This window comes from Mirounga leonina, unplaced genomic scaffold, assembly GCF_011800145.1.
Source record: "Mirounga leonina isolate KUSES-001 unplaced genomic scaffold, KU_Mleo_1.0 Mir_154, whole genome shotgun sequence".
Classification (NCBI taxonomy): domain Eukaryota; kingdom Metazoa; phylum Chordata; class Mammalia; order Carnivora; family Phocidae; genus Mirounga; species Mirounga leonina.
This window is the reverse complement of record NW_023270389.1, coordinates 36,899,328-36,912,386: the sequence shown is the minus strand read 5'-3', so window position 1 is coordinate 36,912,386 and position 13,059 is coordinate 36,899,328. Positions and strand designations below refer to the sequence as shown.

The window sequence follows — 13,059 nt, the reverse complement described above, 5'->3', positions numbered from 1 at the left end:
TAGGTAGGGCCTGGGAATCTATATTTTTATGAGCATCCTGGGTGATGCTGGAATAGGTAAGTTTACAAACCATACTTTAGAAGCAATTTTTGAAAAGCAGTGAAAGTGCAGTATGGTGAGATCCCATTTGGCATGAATTTTGCCTCTTCAGCATTGTGATTTTTCTCTTCAAGTCTTTTTTTTTTTTTAATAGTCTTAGATTGAAATGAGTGGTTAATATACAGTCCTGACTTATTTTCATTTTAAACCTGGCACATTTGTAGATCTTAATAAGACTCAGTACACGGTGTGTTTCTTATGAAGGAAAATGTTATGCCTACAAAAAGACCTTTTCCTTGATTTTTCCTATTCCTTGATTTTTCCTAATAACTGTACTGAGTTCTTTCTTTAAAGCTTCAGTTAATACCTTCACAGTATAACTGGTCCATTTTCTATTCAATGTGCAGATTGCTCTAAATTGTATGGTGAAGTTGGCCAAGGGCAGGCCTCACCTTAGCCAGTCAGTGGTTGAGACCTTGTTGACCCAGCTGCACAGTGCTCAGGATGCTGCACGGATCCTGATGTGCCATTGCCTGGCGGCCATTGCCATGCAGCTGCCAGTGCTGGGCGATGGCATGCTTGGGGACCTCATGGAGCTCTACAAGGTGATCGGACGATCAGCCACAGACAAACAACAAGAACTTCTGGTAAAGAGCCGCCTTTTGAACCTACTGGGGATGAATAGATCTGGTCTAGTGGGAATTACTTTAGGAAGTCAATGTTACTGTTTGACTTTACTTAAAAAGATTAAAGTAATTGGAGCACCTGGGTGGGGCAGTCGGTTAAGCATCCAACTCTTGATTTTGGCTCAGGTGATGAGCTCAGGGTCATGAGATCACGCCCTGTGTCAGGCGCCATGCTCATTGCCCAGTCTGAGATTCTCTGCTTCTCCCTCTGCCCCTCCCCCTGCTCACTCTCTCTCTCAAATAAACAAATAAATCTTTTTTTAAAAAAGATTAAAGTAATTATGTAAGATCAAGAGTATGCTGAAGTCAGAATAGAATTGGAACCATGAGCTTTTGACTATTTCCACTTTTGATTTACAAAGCTCTGTTTAGTGCAGATCTAAAACTGCCTTCTTCCTAAGCCCTGTCAAATCAGTTTAGTGTAGCAAAGCCTTAGTCTGATATTTTTATTACAAAGTGAAAATAAAATGTTTTCCTTCTTATACAAAGCAAATAATGAACTAAAAACCCTGTTATAAACTTTCAAAAATGTAAGTTAAAGACCTGATGATTAACAGTGACCATAAATTAGCCCAAATTGCTTTTTTCCAATTCAGGACCTCTTTACCTGTTTAGAATCCAGTTTAGATTTCAGTATAGTCCTGGGGTTGAGAAAGGTGTGTGCTTAGAAACAGAAGGCACAGAAGCTATATAATAATGTTTAGTTGAAAGTTCTCCAGGGCTAAGAGTAGGCTTCATTCTAAATAAGCATAAATGCGGGCGCCTGGGTGGCTCAGTTGGTTAAGCGACTGCTTTCGGCTCAGGTCATGATCCTGGAGTCCCGGGATCAAGTCCCGCATCGGGCTCCCTGCTCAGCGGGGGGTCTGCTTCTCCCTCTAACCCTCTTCTCAAATAAATAAATGGAATCTTTATAACTAACTAACTAACTAACTAACTAAATAAATAAATTAAATAAATTAAATAAATAAATAAATAAATAAATAAATAATAAATAAGCAAGCAAGCAAGCATAAATGCGGTGTAAGCCTTATTGTGGTCATCCCAATTTAGGGCTTGTGGAAAAAGGAAACGAGATTTCTTACTCAAGCCCATTTTCCATTTTATCCTCCAGGGGGCGTTGTGTAAAAGAGTGCCCCCATCTCATTCCTATCAGGAAAGGTTACCCTGATGACCAAGTGGCAGTGGTCATGGGAATAACATCATGCAGTTTTCACAATATATACAGACCTTTGTATGTATCAACCTCAGAATACTAATAAGCAGATTTTTTTTTGTTTATTTTTATTGAAATGTCATTTTATTGAAGTTTATTTTTTATTGAAACGGCATTTCCGGAAACTAATGTTCTTTATCCTATTTTTGTTAGTACTGTTATGAGGCAGTTTTAAATTATGAAACATAGTATTCAAAAAACATAAGGAATAATATGAAAACATTTGCATCCATCATCTAGCTTAAGGGAAAAATATTCCCAGTCTAGTTGAATTGTACCTCCCTGTGTACCTCCCTTACCATATCTTCTTCCTTCTCCCAGAGGTTACCACTATCCTGAATTTGATGTTCATCATTCCCATGCATGTTATACACTTACTACCTTAGAATATATCTTAAGTAATAAGCAGTATTATTTTGCATATCTTTAACTTTATATAAATGTTATCTTGCTACATGAAATCATTTGCATGTTGTCTGTCTTTGCCTATTTTGTGTGAATCATCTATACAGATAAGTGTATCTCTAGTTTACCCATTTCTCTACTAAATAATATTTTATTGTGTGATTATATCATAATTTACCTACCCGTATTGATGGGCATTATTTCTAATTATTTGCTATTGTAAACAATGCTCTGAGCAATGGAATAAATTGCTTAATGACTTCAAAGTGGAAAATTAATAAATGTCAAAGGAAAACAAATTTGATGGGCTCTAGCTTTGTCCCTTTTGGGTAAAGTCATCTGTGACATTGGATAAAATTACATGTTTTCCTTATTTCTCTTACTTCTTGCTCAATGTTAGGTGAGTTTGGCCACTGTGATTTTTGTGGCCAGTCAGAAAGCACTATCTGCTGAAGTAAAGGCAGTAATTAAACAGCAGCTTGAAAGTGTCTCCAATGGATGGACTGTGTACCGAATTGCCAGACAGGCATCCAGAATGGTATGTATTATCCTTCTCTAGGACCCAGGTTGGCAAAAATAGCAAAGCTTAGATTGTGTGATTCTGACTTCTAGTCAAAACTGAAAATAAATATGGAAGTACGTTTTAGTCATGGGATTGAAAGTTTTTAACTTTTCTCATTTCAGAATGGTATGTGTGTTGTTACGGGGCAAGTTCCACAGGAATTCGAAAAATATGAGCTCTTTCTGGCTGAAGGTTATTAGTGGCACTTCATTTTTCCCTATACTCTCATATCCACAGTCGCCTCCCACCCACCATTTCTGTCCTCCATTATCATTACCCCACATCTTTCTTCCCTCTCTCTCCCCAACCTTGTCATTCTTACATGGAGAGGGAGGCAAGTTTTGGTATGCTGTTCCCTTCTCAGTCATATGGAAAGCCTGCCAATTTTTATTTTGTTGGAGAGGAAATATAGAGCTTGGATAGTATAGAAATCTTTTGGATACAAGTCCAGAGAGCAAAATTTGAGAAGCATTATTCTAGGTATTGTAATGCATGTTCTCATCTTACCGCGTTTCTCAAATAGAGGAGGAGCTCTATTGGTAGGACAATTCTTTGCTATACCCAACACCCCCAAGCATCCAGGTGCTGCAGGATATTGAGCATCCCTGGCCCCCAGGCATTCAGTGGCACTCACATTCCCCACAACAGCTCCCCTCCCCCAGTCATTTCCAGAGGCAAGTGCAGTGCTTCTGATAATCACTTCAGGGAACTTGCTGGAGTCTCCTGCCCGTCCCCGCCCCACTAAATAGCTCATACAGAATGACATACACTCAGTGTTTACACTTTCTATAGTTTGAACTAAAATTCTAGACTTGAGTTATAGTTAACTCCATTTATTTTCTCTTTGGAACTGTTTTAGAAAAGAACTAAAGGTGTTTGTTACGTAAAAGCAGCTCAGCATCTTTTCTCTGAAGAAATACTTAGACCGAGTCTTAAAGAATTATATAATGTGAGGAATGGTTGTTAAAACTTATCCAAGGGTTTTGAGTTTGTCTTTCAGCTGCCTCTCAGCTAATTCAAGTGTGAGAACCTCATCATGTGCCCATCCCCGCTTTTTCAGGGTAACCATGACATGGCCAGAGAGCTTTATCAGAGTTTGCTGACTCAGGTTGCTTCAGAACATTTCTACTTCTGGCTAAATAGTCTGAAGGAGTTCTCACATGCAGAACAGTGCCTCACCGGGTTGCAGGAGGAGAACTATAGTTCAGCACTTTCTTGCATTGCTGAGTCTTTAAAATTCTACCACAAAGGGATTGCTTCCTTAACAGTAAGTCCTCTTGACTCTCCTTTGGTGATGATGACTTGTATGAGGATGGTCTCAATTTTCTTTGTGGGTTTTTCTGTTTGAACTACCTTGAAAAATCTGGTGATAAATACATTTAACAATATTAAATAATAGGACATGGTAGTAAATCCTTAACCCTTTCCCCACTTTTTCATATTCATAAATTGATGGAAGTTTATCATTTTGTTTTTATCAAGTACCAGGTACCACATATGAGGTGGATTACTGAATCCATGCAGAAAGGATAAGTAGGAGATAGGATCTTCCCTTTCCAGACTCCTGTTCCTAAGAGGTATTGGGTCAGAACCAACCATCAAATGTAAACCCCGCCACAACCCATTTCATGCCTGGCAGCTACTCACTAAGAAGCTAAAGTTTCTTGCTTTGTAGATAAAGAAGAAATTGTCAAGGATGCTAGTGTCCCACTTTTTACCCCTCTGTGATATCCTCCTATTCTAAATTAAGAGTCAGCCAGCTACTATTCTTGTTTTCTCTGCCAGGAGAGTAAAGGGGTTGCAAGAAGGGTAGACCATTAACATTTCTATGTTTCCTTGAAATTAGTTATATTCCAAAGTAAGAACCTGTACCCAAGATGAGCATTTTCTATATTAATGCAAAGATTTATTTTCCCCTTAAGGGTAAAGAGTTTATATAGTCAACATTAAACATTTGTAAGTATGATCACACAGCTTTTAAAATTGTATATATTTAGATGGAAACCATAAAACTTTTGGTACCTGTTTATATACATTATTCCCATAATCTAAAATATTTTTAATGGTGGGCCATCCCAAAAGAAGTGCTCTAAAGTAGAATAAAGAATAAACAGATGTCACAAAAGAGACAATATTCAGAATACTGTCAGTACATATCTTTTGAAGTATAATTTTTTTTTGGCTAGGATTGATCGATCAACTGCTGTTTTAAAACAGGAATATAGGCATGGCTTCTCTCCATCTTAAAGGGTAGCATTGACTACTGTGATTCTTTTCTCTTGATTATTCTGATAAAAGAGTGTTGTTGCCTGTATCAGGCTAATAAATGCCTCAGAAAATCAAAAGGTACAATTACTGGTTGCAATCAGTAGAATTATTTCATTTTCTAGTTCACGTGGAGCAGAAAATTGTTTATTATTCAGTACAGTAAATGGTTGGAACTGTGAAACAAACTCAGCAGCAAAGCAGATAAAATTAATACTATGAAAATCCTGTTGAATATTTAATAGTCTTTTAATGATTTGTGTGGTATGTGTACTTAATGAGGCTTGGCAGTAATTAAGGACTGATTCTAACATAGAAAGAAAGTACTCAGTTGACAGAAACCTCTTGTCTCGATCTCCTTTCTGCCGTTAACATATTATGACCTAAGGCAGGTTATTGGGCCTTACGTCACCTCCTTTTGAAATGGAATTCTTTTATTCAGCAGACTATAAGCACTTACTAGTGCCAGATACTGCTTTGAGGATTAAAAGAAGATCAGGACATGATTCTCTACTTGAGAGTAGGGTAGAGAGGAAGGCAGTATGATTCTTACAGTCATTTGGAACTTACCACATTTCTGATTGTACTATACCATCAGGGTCTTTTAAAGATTTATTTTAATCATTCATTTGGCAAGTGTGGATTGACAGTAGCTTTGTGTCTTTGTAACTGAGAAGATACGAGCATGGACTGACCTTCTACTCCTGCCACATGAATGACCCAACATGAGATTGGACAGTTGTGAGAATTCTGCTTTTTACCTGCTTCAGCCAAACCGAACAGGAGAAGTTCAAATTCTGTGCTATGGGGACCGTATAGCAACATCGGGTATCTAAATTTCCCAACACTAATTAATGATTGAGTTATCTTGCTACTTAAGAATAAAAATTATAAAAAGTATTTTAGTTTTCTGTGCTGTGTAACAAATCACCACAAATTTAATGACTTAAGACAACACCCCCCCCCTTTTTTTAAGATTTTATTTAAAAGAGAGAGAGAGTGCGTGTGAGCGAGCGAGCACAGGAGCAGCTGGGGGAGCAGAGGGAGAGGGACAAGCAGACTCTGTACGGAGCACAGAGCCTGTCATGAGGCTCCTTCCCATAACCCTGTGATCAGGAATCCGCCACTTAACCGACCATGCAGGCCATGCAGGCAGCCCAGACAATACCCATGTGCCCATGAGCCAGAGGTCCAGGCATGGCTCAGCTGGCTCCTCTGATCATGATGTCATAGTCGCGGTCACAGTGTCAGGCAGGGCCAGTCTGGTCTGAGGCCCAAGGAGGCACAGGGTCCTCTTCTGGACTCATGTTGGCAGAACTCATTTCCTCACAGCCTTCGAATTTGTGGAAGCTTCAAGGCCTGCAGGAAAATCTCTCACCTTCAAGACTGTCTTTTAATGGGCTCACCTGATTAGGAGAGATCCACCCAGAAAAATCTCCCTTTTGATTGATACACAGTCACTTCATTAAGGATCTAAATTATATCCCCAACATTCCTCACCTTTGCTGTATTCCATTGGTTAGAAACAAGTTACAGATTTCATCCACACTCAGATTACTGAAGATGTGGACACCGTGGGGTGTGAAGCAGAGGAACAATCTTAGCATTCTGCTTACAGTGGTGGATTGTTAATTGTATTTATTTATTTATTTATTTATTTATTTATTTATTTATTTATTTATTTAAAAAAAATTTTTTTAAGATTTTATTTATTTATTTATTGGAGAGCGAGCGAGAGAGAAACAGCATGAGAGAGGAGAGGGTCAAAGGGAGAAGCAGGCTCCCCACTGAGCCGGGAGCCCGATGTGGGACTCGATCCCAGGACCCTGGGATCATGACCTGAGCTGAAGGCAGTCGCTTAACCACCTGAGCCACCCAGGTGCCCTATTTATTTATTTTTTTAAGGATTTTATTTATTAGAGAGAGAGAGCGTACCTGAGCTGGGGCGGGGGGGGGGGGGGAGACGGAAAGGGACAAGCAGACCCCACTGAGCGCAGAATCTGTCACAGAGCTCAGTCCCAGGACCCTGAGATTAACTGACTGAGCCACCCAGGTGCCCCATTTTATTTATTTTAAAATAGTAAATATGTAGAATATCTCCATATATAGTATAGAGGGTATATTAAAAAAATACAACAGGGGCGCCTGAGTGGCTCAGTCGGTTAAGCGTCTGCCTTCAGCTCAGGTCATGATCCCCGGGCCCTGGGATCGAGCCCCACATCGGGCTCACTGCTCAGTGGAGAGCCTGCTTCTCCCTCTCCCTCCACCTGCCACTCTATCTGTGCTCTCTCTCTCTCTGTCAAATAAATAAATAAAATCTTTAAAAAAAAAAAAAAACAACAAATATCCAGATATACCTAGTATATTTAGGAAATGGGGCATTACCATTGCCTCTAAAATTCATGCATATTCCTCCATGTTTGTATACCATTTCCTACCCCACAAAGATAATCACCATCCTGAATCTTCTGTATACCATTCTCTTGCCTTTCTTTATAATTTTAACATGCATTTTTGAACTCTAAGCAAGGTACTATTTTATGTTGTTTTTGAATTTTATATAAAAAAGAATCATATTTTTCTTCAACTTGCTTTATTTAAATTATGTTCTTAAGATTCATTCATCTTGTTGCATGAAGCTGTAGGTCAGTTTTACTGCTGTATATTCTTCCATCATATGAATATACATCAATTTATTTGCCCATTCTAGTGTAGATGGAAATTTTAATTTTTCCAGTTTTTTGCTGTTAAAAACAGTACTGCTATGAACATTCTTGTACATATCTTTTGATACACATATGTAAAGCTTTTTCTAGGACAGCGATCCTCAATCGGGAATGATTTTGCCCTTCCAGAGGACATTTGGCAATGTCTAGAGACATTTTTCGTTATCATGATTTGTCATGGTGTTACTGGCATTTAGTGGGTACAGGCCAGAGATGCTGCTAAACATCCAGCAATGCACAGGACCACTCCCTTCAACAAATAACTCAGTTCAAACTATAACTAGTATACTGAGAATGGAAACCCTTCTCTAGGGCAGTAAACCTCAATCAAAGCTACATATCTGTCCCTTGCTCCAATTTGGAAGTGTGTGGGGATGTCTCTCTTTGTCACAGGGTAAGGGGGACTACTACTGGCTTTAACGGTCAGTGGGTAAAGATGCTTAATCTCCTGAAATGCCCAGGACATTCCTGCCTCTGCTAAGAGATACTGCTCTAGGGGCACCTGGGTGGCTCCGTCGTTAAGCGTCTGCCTTCCGCTCAGGTCATGATCCCAGGGTCCTGGGATCGAGCCCCGCATCGGGCTCCCTGCTCAGCGGGAAGCCTGCTTCTCCCTCTCCCACTCCCCCTGCTTGTATTCTCTCTCTCACTACAAGGTTATGTACACCTTCAGTTGACTAGCTAATACCAGGAGGCTTTCTATTATGGTTTACAAATTTATAATCCTCCCAGCAGTGTATGAGTTCCTGTTGCTCTACATTTTTCCCCTCACTTGGCATGTTCTAGACATTCTGATTGACATTACATCTAATAAATAAAATGTTTAATTGAATTAGTAATTTGAGAAATGGTTTCAGGTATACAGCACAATGTGTCTCTCACTGTCTCTCTGTCAAATAAATAAAATCTTTTAAAAAAATAATAAAGAGATACTGCTCTAATATACTACCTGGGAGTGCACCAGAGTTCCCTTTTCTCCACATTCTTGACAACACTTACTTGTTCTTGTCTTTTTTTTTTGTAATTTCTTTCTTTCTTTCTTAGAAAGAGAGAGCACAAGCAGGGGGGGTGGGAGAGTGGAGAAGCAGGCTCCCCGCTGTTGGCCTTTCTAACAGGTGTGAAGTGATATCTTGTGGTTTTGATCTGCATTTCCCAGATGATTAGTGATGTTGAGCATCTTTTCATATATCTGTTGGCTGTCTTTATATCTTCTTTGGAAGAATAATCTAGTCAAATCTGCTAATTTTATAATCAGATTGTTGTTTGTTTTGTTTTGCTGTTGAGTTAATAAGAGTTCTTTATATTTTTTGGATATTAACTCCTTATCAGATATAGGACTTGCAAATATTTTCTCCCATTCAGTAGTTGCTTTTTCATTTTCTTGAAACAATTAATTATTTGTTTCATTTTTGGCCATTTGTGTTTTGTTTTTTTTCTGTTGACTGCCAGTTGAAGTTTTTTCATTTCCCTAGCAGGTTGTTTGTCTTACTGATTTATAAGAGTTCCTTATATGTTCTGGATACTAATTTTTTGTAGGTTATATGAGTTGCAAATATCATCTAATTTTGTAGCTTCCCCCCCCCCCATTTTCTGTCTTTTGATGAACAGCCATTCTTAGTAGTCTAAGACTTAGTGGTCTGAGTTATTGGTCTTTCTTCCTTTATGGTTTCTGTTTTTTAAAAAAATTTTCCCCAGTTCATGCTCCCTTCACCCTTTTCCCCAAAAGTAAGCACTATTTCGATTTCTAAAACTATAGGTTAGTCTTGCCTTGTTTTTTATCATTAGTTGGGGAATCATGCAGTATTCTTGTGATTCTAGCTTGTTTTGCTCAGCTCTTTGTGTGAGTCATTCATTTTGTCGTTGTTGGCATATTGCAGTAGTTCATTTTCATTGCTCTGTGATATTCTTTTGATGACTGTTAAAGCAATCTGTTTATCCATTTTTATCATTGGGGAACATCTGAGGTTGGGACTATTAAGAGTAACTTGTGGGGGAGCCTGGGTGGCTCAGTCGTTAAGCGTCTGCCTTCGGCTCAGGTCATGATCCCAGGGTCCTGGGATCAAGTCCCGCATAGGGCTCCCTGCTCGGCAGGAAGCCTGCTTCTCCCTGTCCTACTCCCCCTGCTTGTGTTCCCTCTCTCGCTATCTCTCTCTCTCTCAAATAAATAGATAAAATCTTTAAAAAAAATAAAGAGTAATTTGTGAACACTCTTAATGCACATCTTTTGGTATAGGTGTGCATTTCTTCTGGATGGTAGTGCTGTGTCATGAGATAACTTAGGTTCAGCTTTAATAAATACTGCCAAAAGTTGCCTGTGGTGGTTTCCAGCTTATACTCTTACCATTATGAATGCCTTTTGGGGTTCATAGTGCTTCTTTTTTTTTTAATTGTTTAACCAATTTATATTTTATGAATGCTTTATTTTTTAAAAAAATTTTATTTATCTGACAGAGAGAGACAGCGAGAGAGGGAACACAAGTTGGGGGAGTGAGAGAGGGAGAAGCAGGCTCCCCACAGAGCAGGGAGCCCGATGCAGGGCTCGATCCGAGGACCCTGGGATCATGACCTGAGCTGAAGGCAGACGCTTAATGGCTGAGCCACCCAGGTGCCCTCATGGTGCTTCTTGAATCTATGGCTTGATGACTTTGATCAGTTTTGGAATATTTGGTCATTGTCTCTTTAGCTATTGCTTCTGTCCCTTTCTCGCTCATTTGGAACTCCAGATAGAACGATGATAACTCTCTTTACCATGTCTCTTTAGCTCTTACATTCTCTTCTGCCTCTTCGCATCTTTTTATCTCTCTATTCTTAGCTCTAAACGTTTTCTTCTGACCTATCTTCCACTTCAGTAATTCTTTTTTTTTTTTTAAGATTTGTTTATTTATTTTAGAGAGAAAGGGGGTTGGGGCAGAGGGAGAGAGAGAATCTCAAACAAACTCTACACTGAGCGCAGAGCCCAGTGTGGGGCTCAATCTCACGACCCTGAGATCATGACCTGAGCCAACACCGAGAGTCAGACACTTAACCGACTAGCCACCCAGGCACCCCCCACTTCAATAACTTACATTGTGTCTAATCCGCTGTCAAACCCATTCATTAAGTTCTTAATTTCATTTATTGTGGGTTTTTTTTTTCAGTTCTAGAATTTCCATTTGGTTATTTCATATTTTCCAGTACTCTGCCAGGATTCTCTGTCTTGTCATTTAATTTCTTTTAACATATTAATCATAGTTATTTAAAAAAATTTGCATCTGATGTTCTGTTTTCTGGATCTGTTGTGGTTTGTATCTTTGACTTTTTTCCCCCTCTTGCTTTGGAGGATTTTGTCTTTTTTGTATGCTTTATTTTTTATTTGGTTTTGGAAAATATAGATGAAAAATTACAGTGATTACATCATCCAGAGCCTTATATATCTTTTTTTGCCTTTGGCAGGCAGTTAGGCTAAGATTGCCTTAATCCAACCAAGGACTGAACTGATTAAAAGCTAGGCTTCAGTCCTTGGGAGGGCCAGTATATTTTTGGGCTCTCCTAACCTTTGAGGTTACAGCCAAAAGCCTAAAGTGTTTTCCTCAGCCCCCTCCTAGTCTTAATGAGACTGCTGAAAATTCTGCTCAGACTCTCAGGAGCAGCTTTCAAGTTAGCAAACATCTCAAGGGAGAAAATGTCACCAAATGTCAGTCTTACCTCCTTGCATTTCCCATTTCTCGATGATTTTTGGCTTCGAAATCCTTTTGCCTTGATAAGCTCTTTAGTGCTTTCAAATATATGTTCTTAATATTGTATTCAGTTTTCACAGCTGTTGTTAGTAGGAGGGCTGGTTTAAAACAGTCTAGTCCACGATTGCTTTATGCTTGGCTTATTCTTTCAAAATCTGAGATTATACTAAGTAAAATCAGCCAGTTGCAAGAAGACAAATACTATATGATTCCACTTATATGAGATATCTGAAGAAGTCAAATTTATGAAAACAAAAGTAGAATGATGGTTACCAGGGACTTCAGGTCTGTGGTTTAGGTTTATTCTTGGTTGTATGTTCTTTACCATTGTGTGTGTGTGTGTGTGCGCGCGTGCACACACACACTTTTTTTTAACTGAGCTCATCAGGTAAATTTTTTTTTAGCCATGTTGGTTTCTTTAGGTATCTCCATTTAGAAAATTGGATATGTACTACAAGTCAGAAGTTCAGTGAAGTAGCATTATATGCATATCTAATAAAGATTTAACTTTGGGGCACCTGGGTGGCTCAGTTGGTTAAGCATCCAACTCTTGATTTCAGCTCAGGTCGTGATCTCAAGGTCATGAGCCCCATATCAAGCCCTGCATCAGGCTCTGCACTTGGTGGGTGTCTACTTGAGATTCTCTCCCTCCCTCTCTGTCTGCCCCCCCCCCCCGCTTGCACACACATGTGTGCTCTCTCTTAAATAATAAATAAATAAATCTTTAGAAAAAAAGATTTAACTTTATATGTTTAGGGGAAAAGAAAGAAAGAAGGAATGAGAAAAAATGGAAGGAAGGATAAAATTAGTCATTTAAATAATGGGAAAGCAAAATAGCAATCCAAATAGTGGGAAGAATTCTTCTCAATTAGCTGATACCCCAGAGTGAGCATTAGGGAAAGCTCTGAGTTTATTGTTCCTTCACCTGCCTGTGTTGAATTCATTGAAAATAATTCCTCCCTGAGGAAGTTTCAAGGGTAATATTAATTACATACAATTTTTACTTTACCTGCTAACCTTAGATTCCCAACCTGTGTTTAAGCTTTAGCTTCAATACAAAGAAAAGAAAATAATATCCTTTTTATTTCCCATTGGCATTATTCATACTGTTATAATCTAGATTTTATTTCTTTTACATTTTCTTTTACAGATGATATTACCTTTTAAAGTCTTTGGCCTCTAGGACAAATCTATCTTTTCCATGTTCTTTTGAACATGTGTACTATATCTAGCATTGCTTTCCTTCAGCATTAACACAATCCAAGATGCATAGTCACTTTCAGAGTTTCCACCTTCTATCATCAATAAAATAAAAATAAATCCAGAGTTGCAGTATATCTCCCTCATTATAACTACATCTTACTTCTCTTTCAGTTTTGTAATGCATGTTAGGACAAGATGGCCAGGATTTTTGTCTGGTCAGATGGTCTGTACTGTATTTATAGAACAG

General features: G+C 38.8%; 1 protein-coding gene across 2 annotated transcripts in view; it reads left to right on the top strand.

Moving 5' to 3' along the window:
* INTS7 (integrator complex subunit 7) overlaps positions 1 to 13,059 on the top strand; it is a 102,512-nt gene that overhangs the window by 63,264 nt on the left and 26,189 nt on the right. The window contains exons 11-13 of one of the 2 annotated variants that reach the window (XM_035010495.1): positions 447 to 686; positions 2,744 to 2,881; positions 3,966 to 4,172. In XM_035010495.1, coding sequence (XP_034866386.1) covers positions 447 to 686; positions 2,744 to 2,881; positions 3,966 to 4,172 — 585 coding nt within the window. The remainder of the gene's footprint in view (positions 1 to 446; positions 687 to 2,743; positions 2,882 to 3,965; positions 4,173 to 13,059) is intronic. The other variant, XM_035010496.1, reaches the window with a different exon arrangement.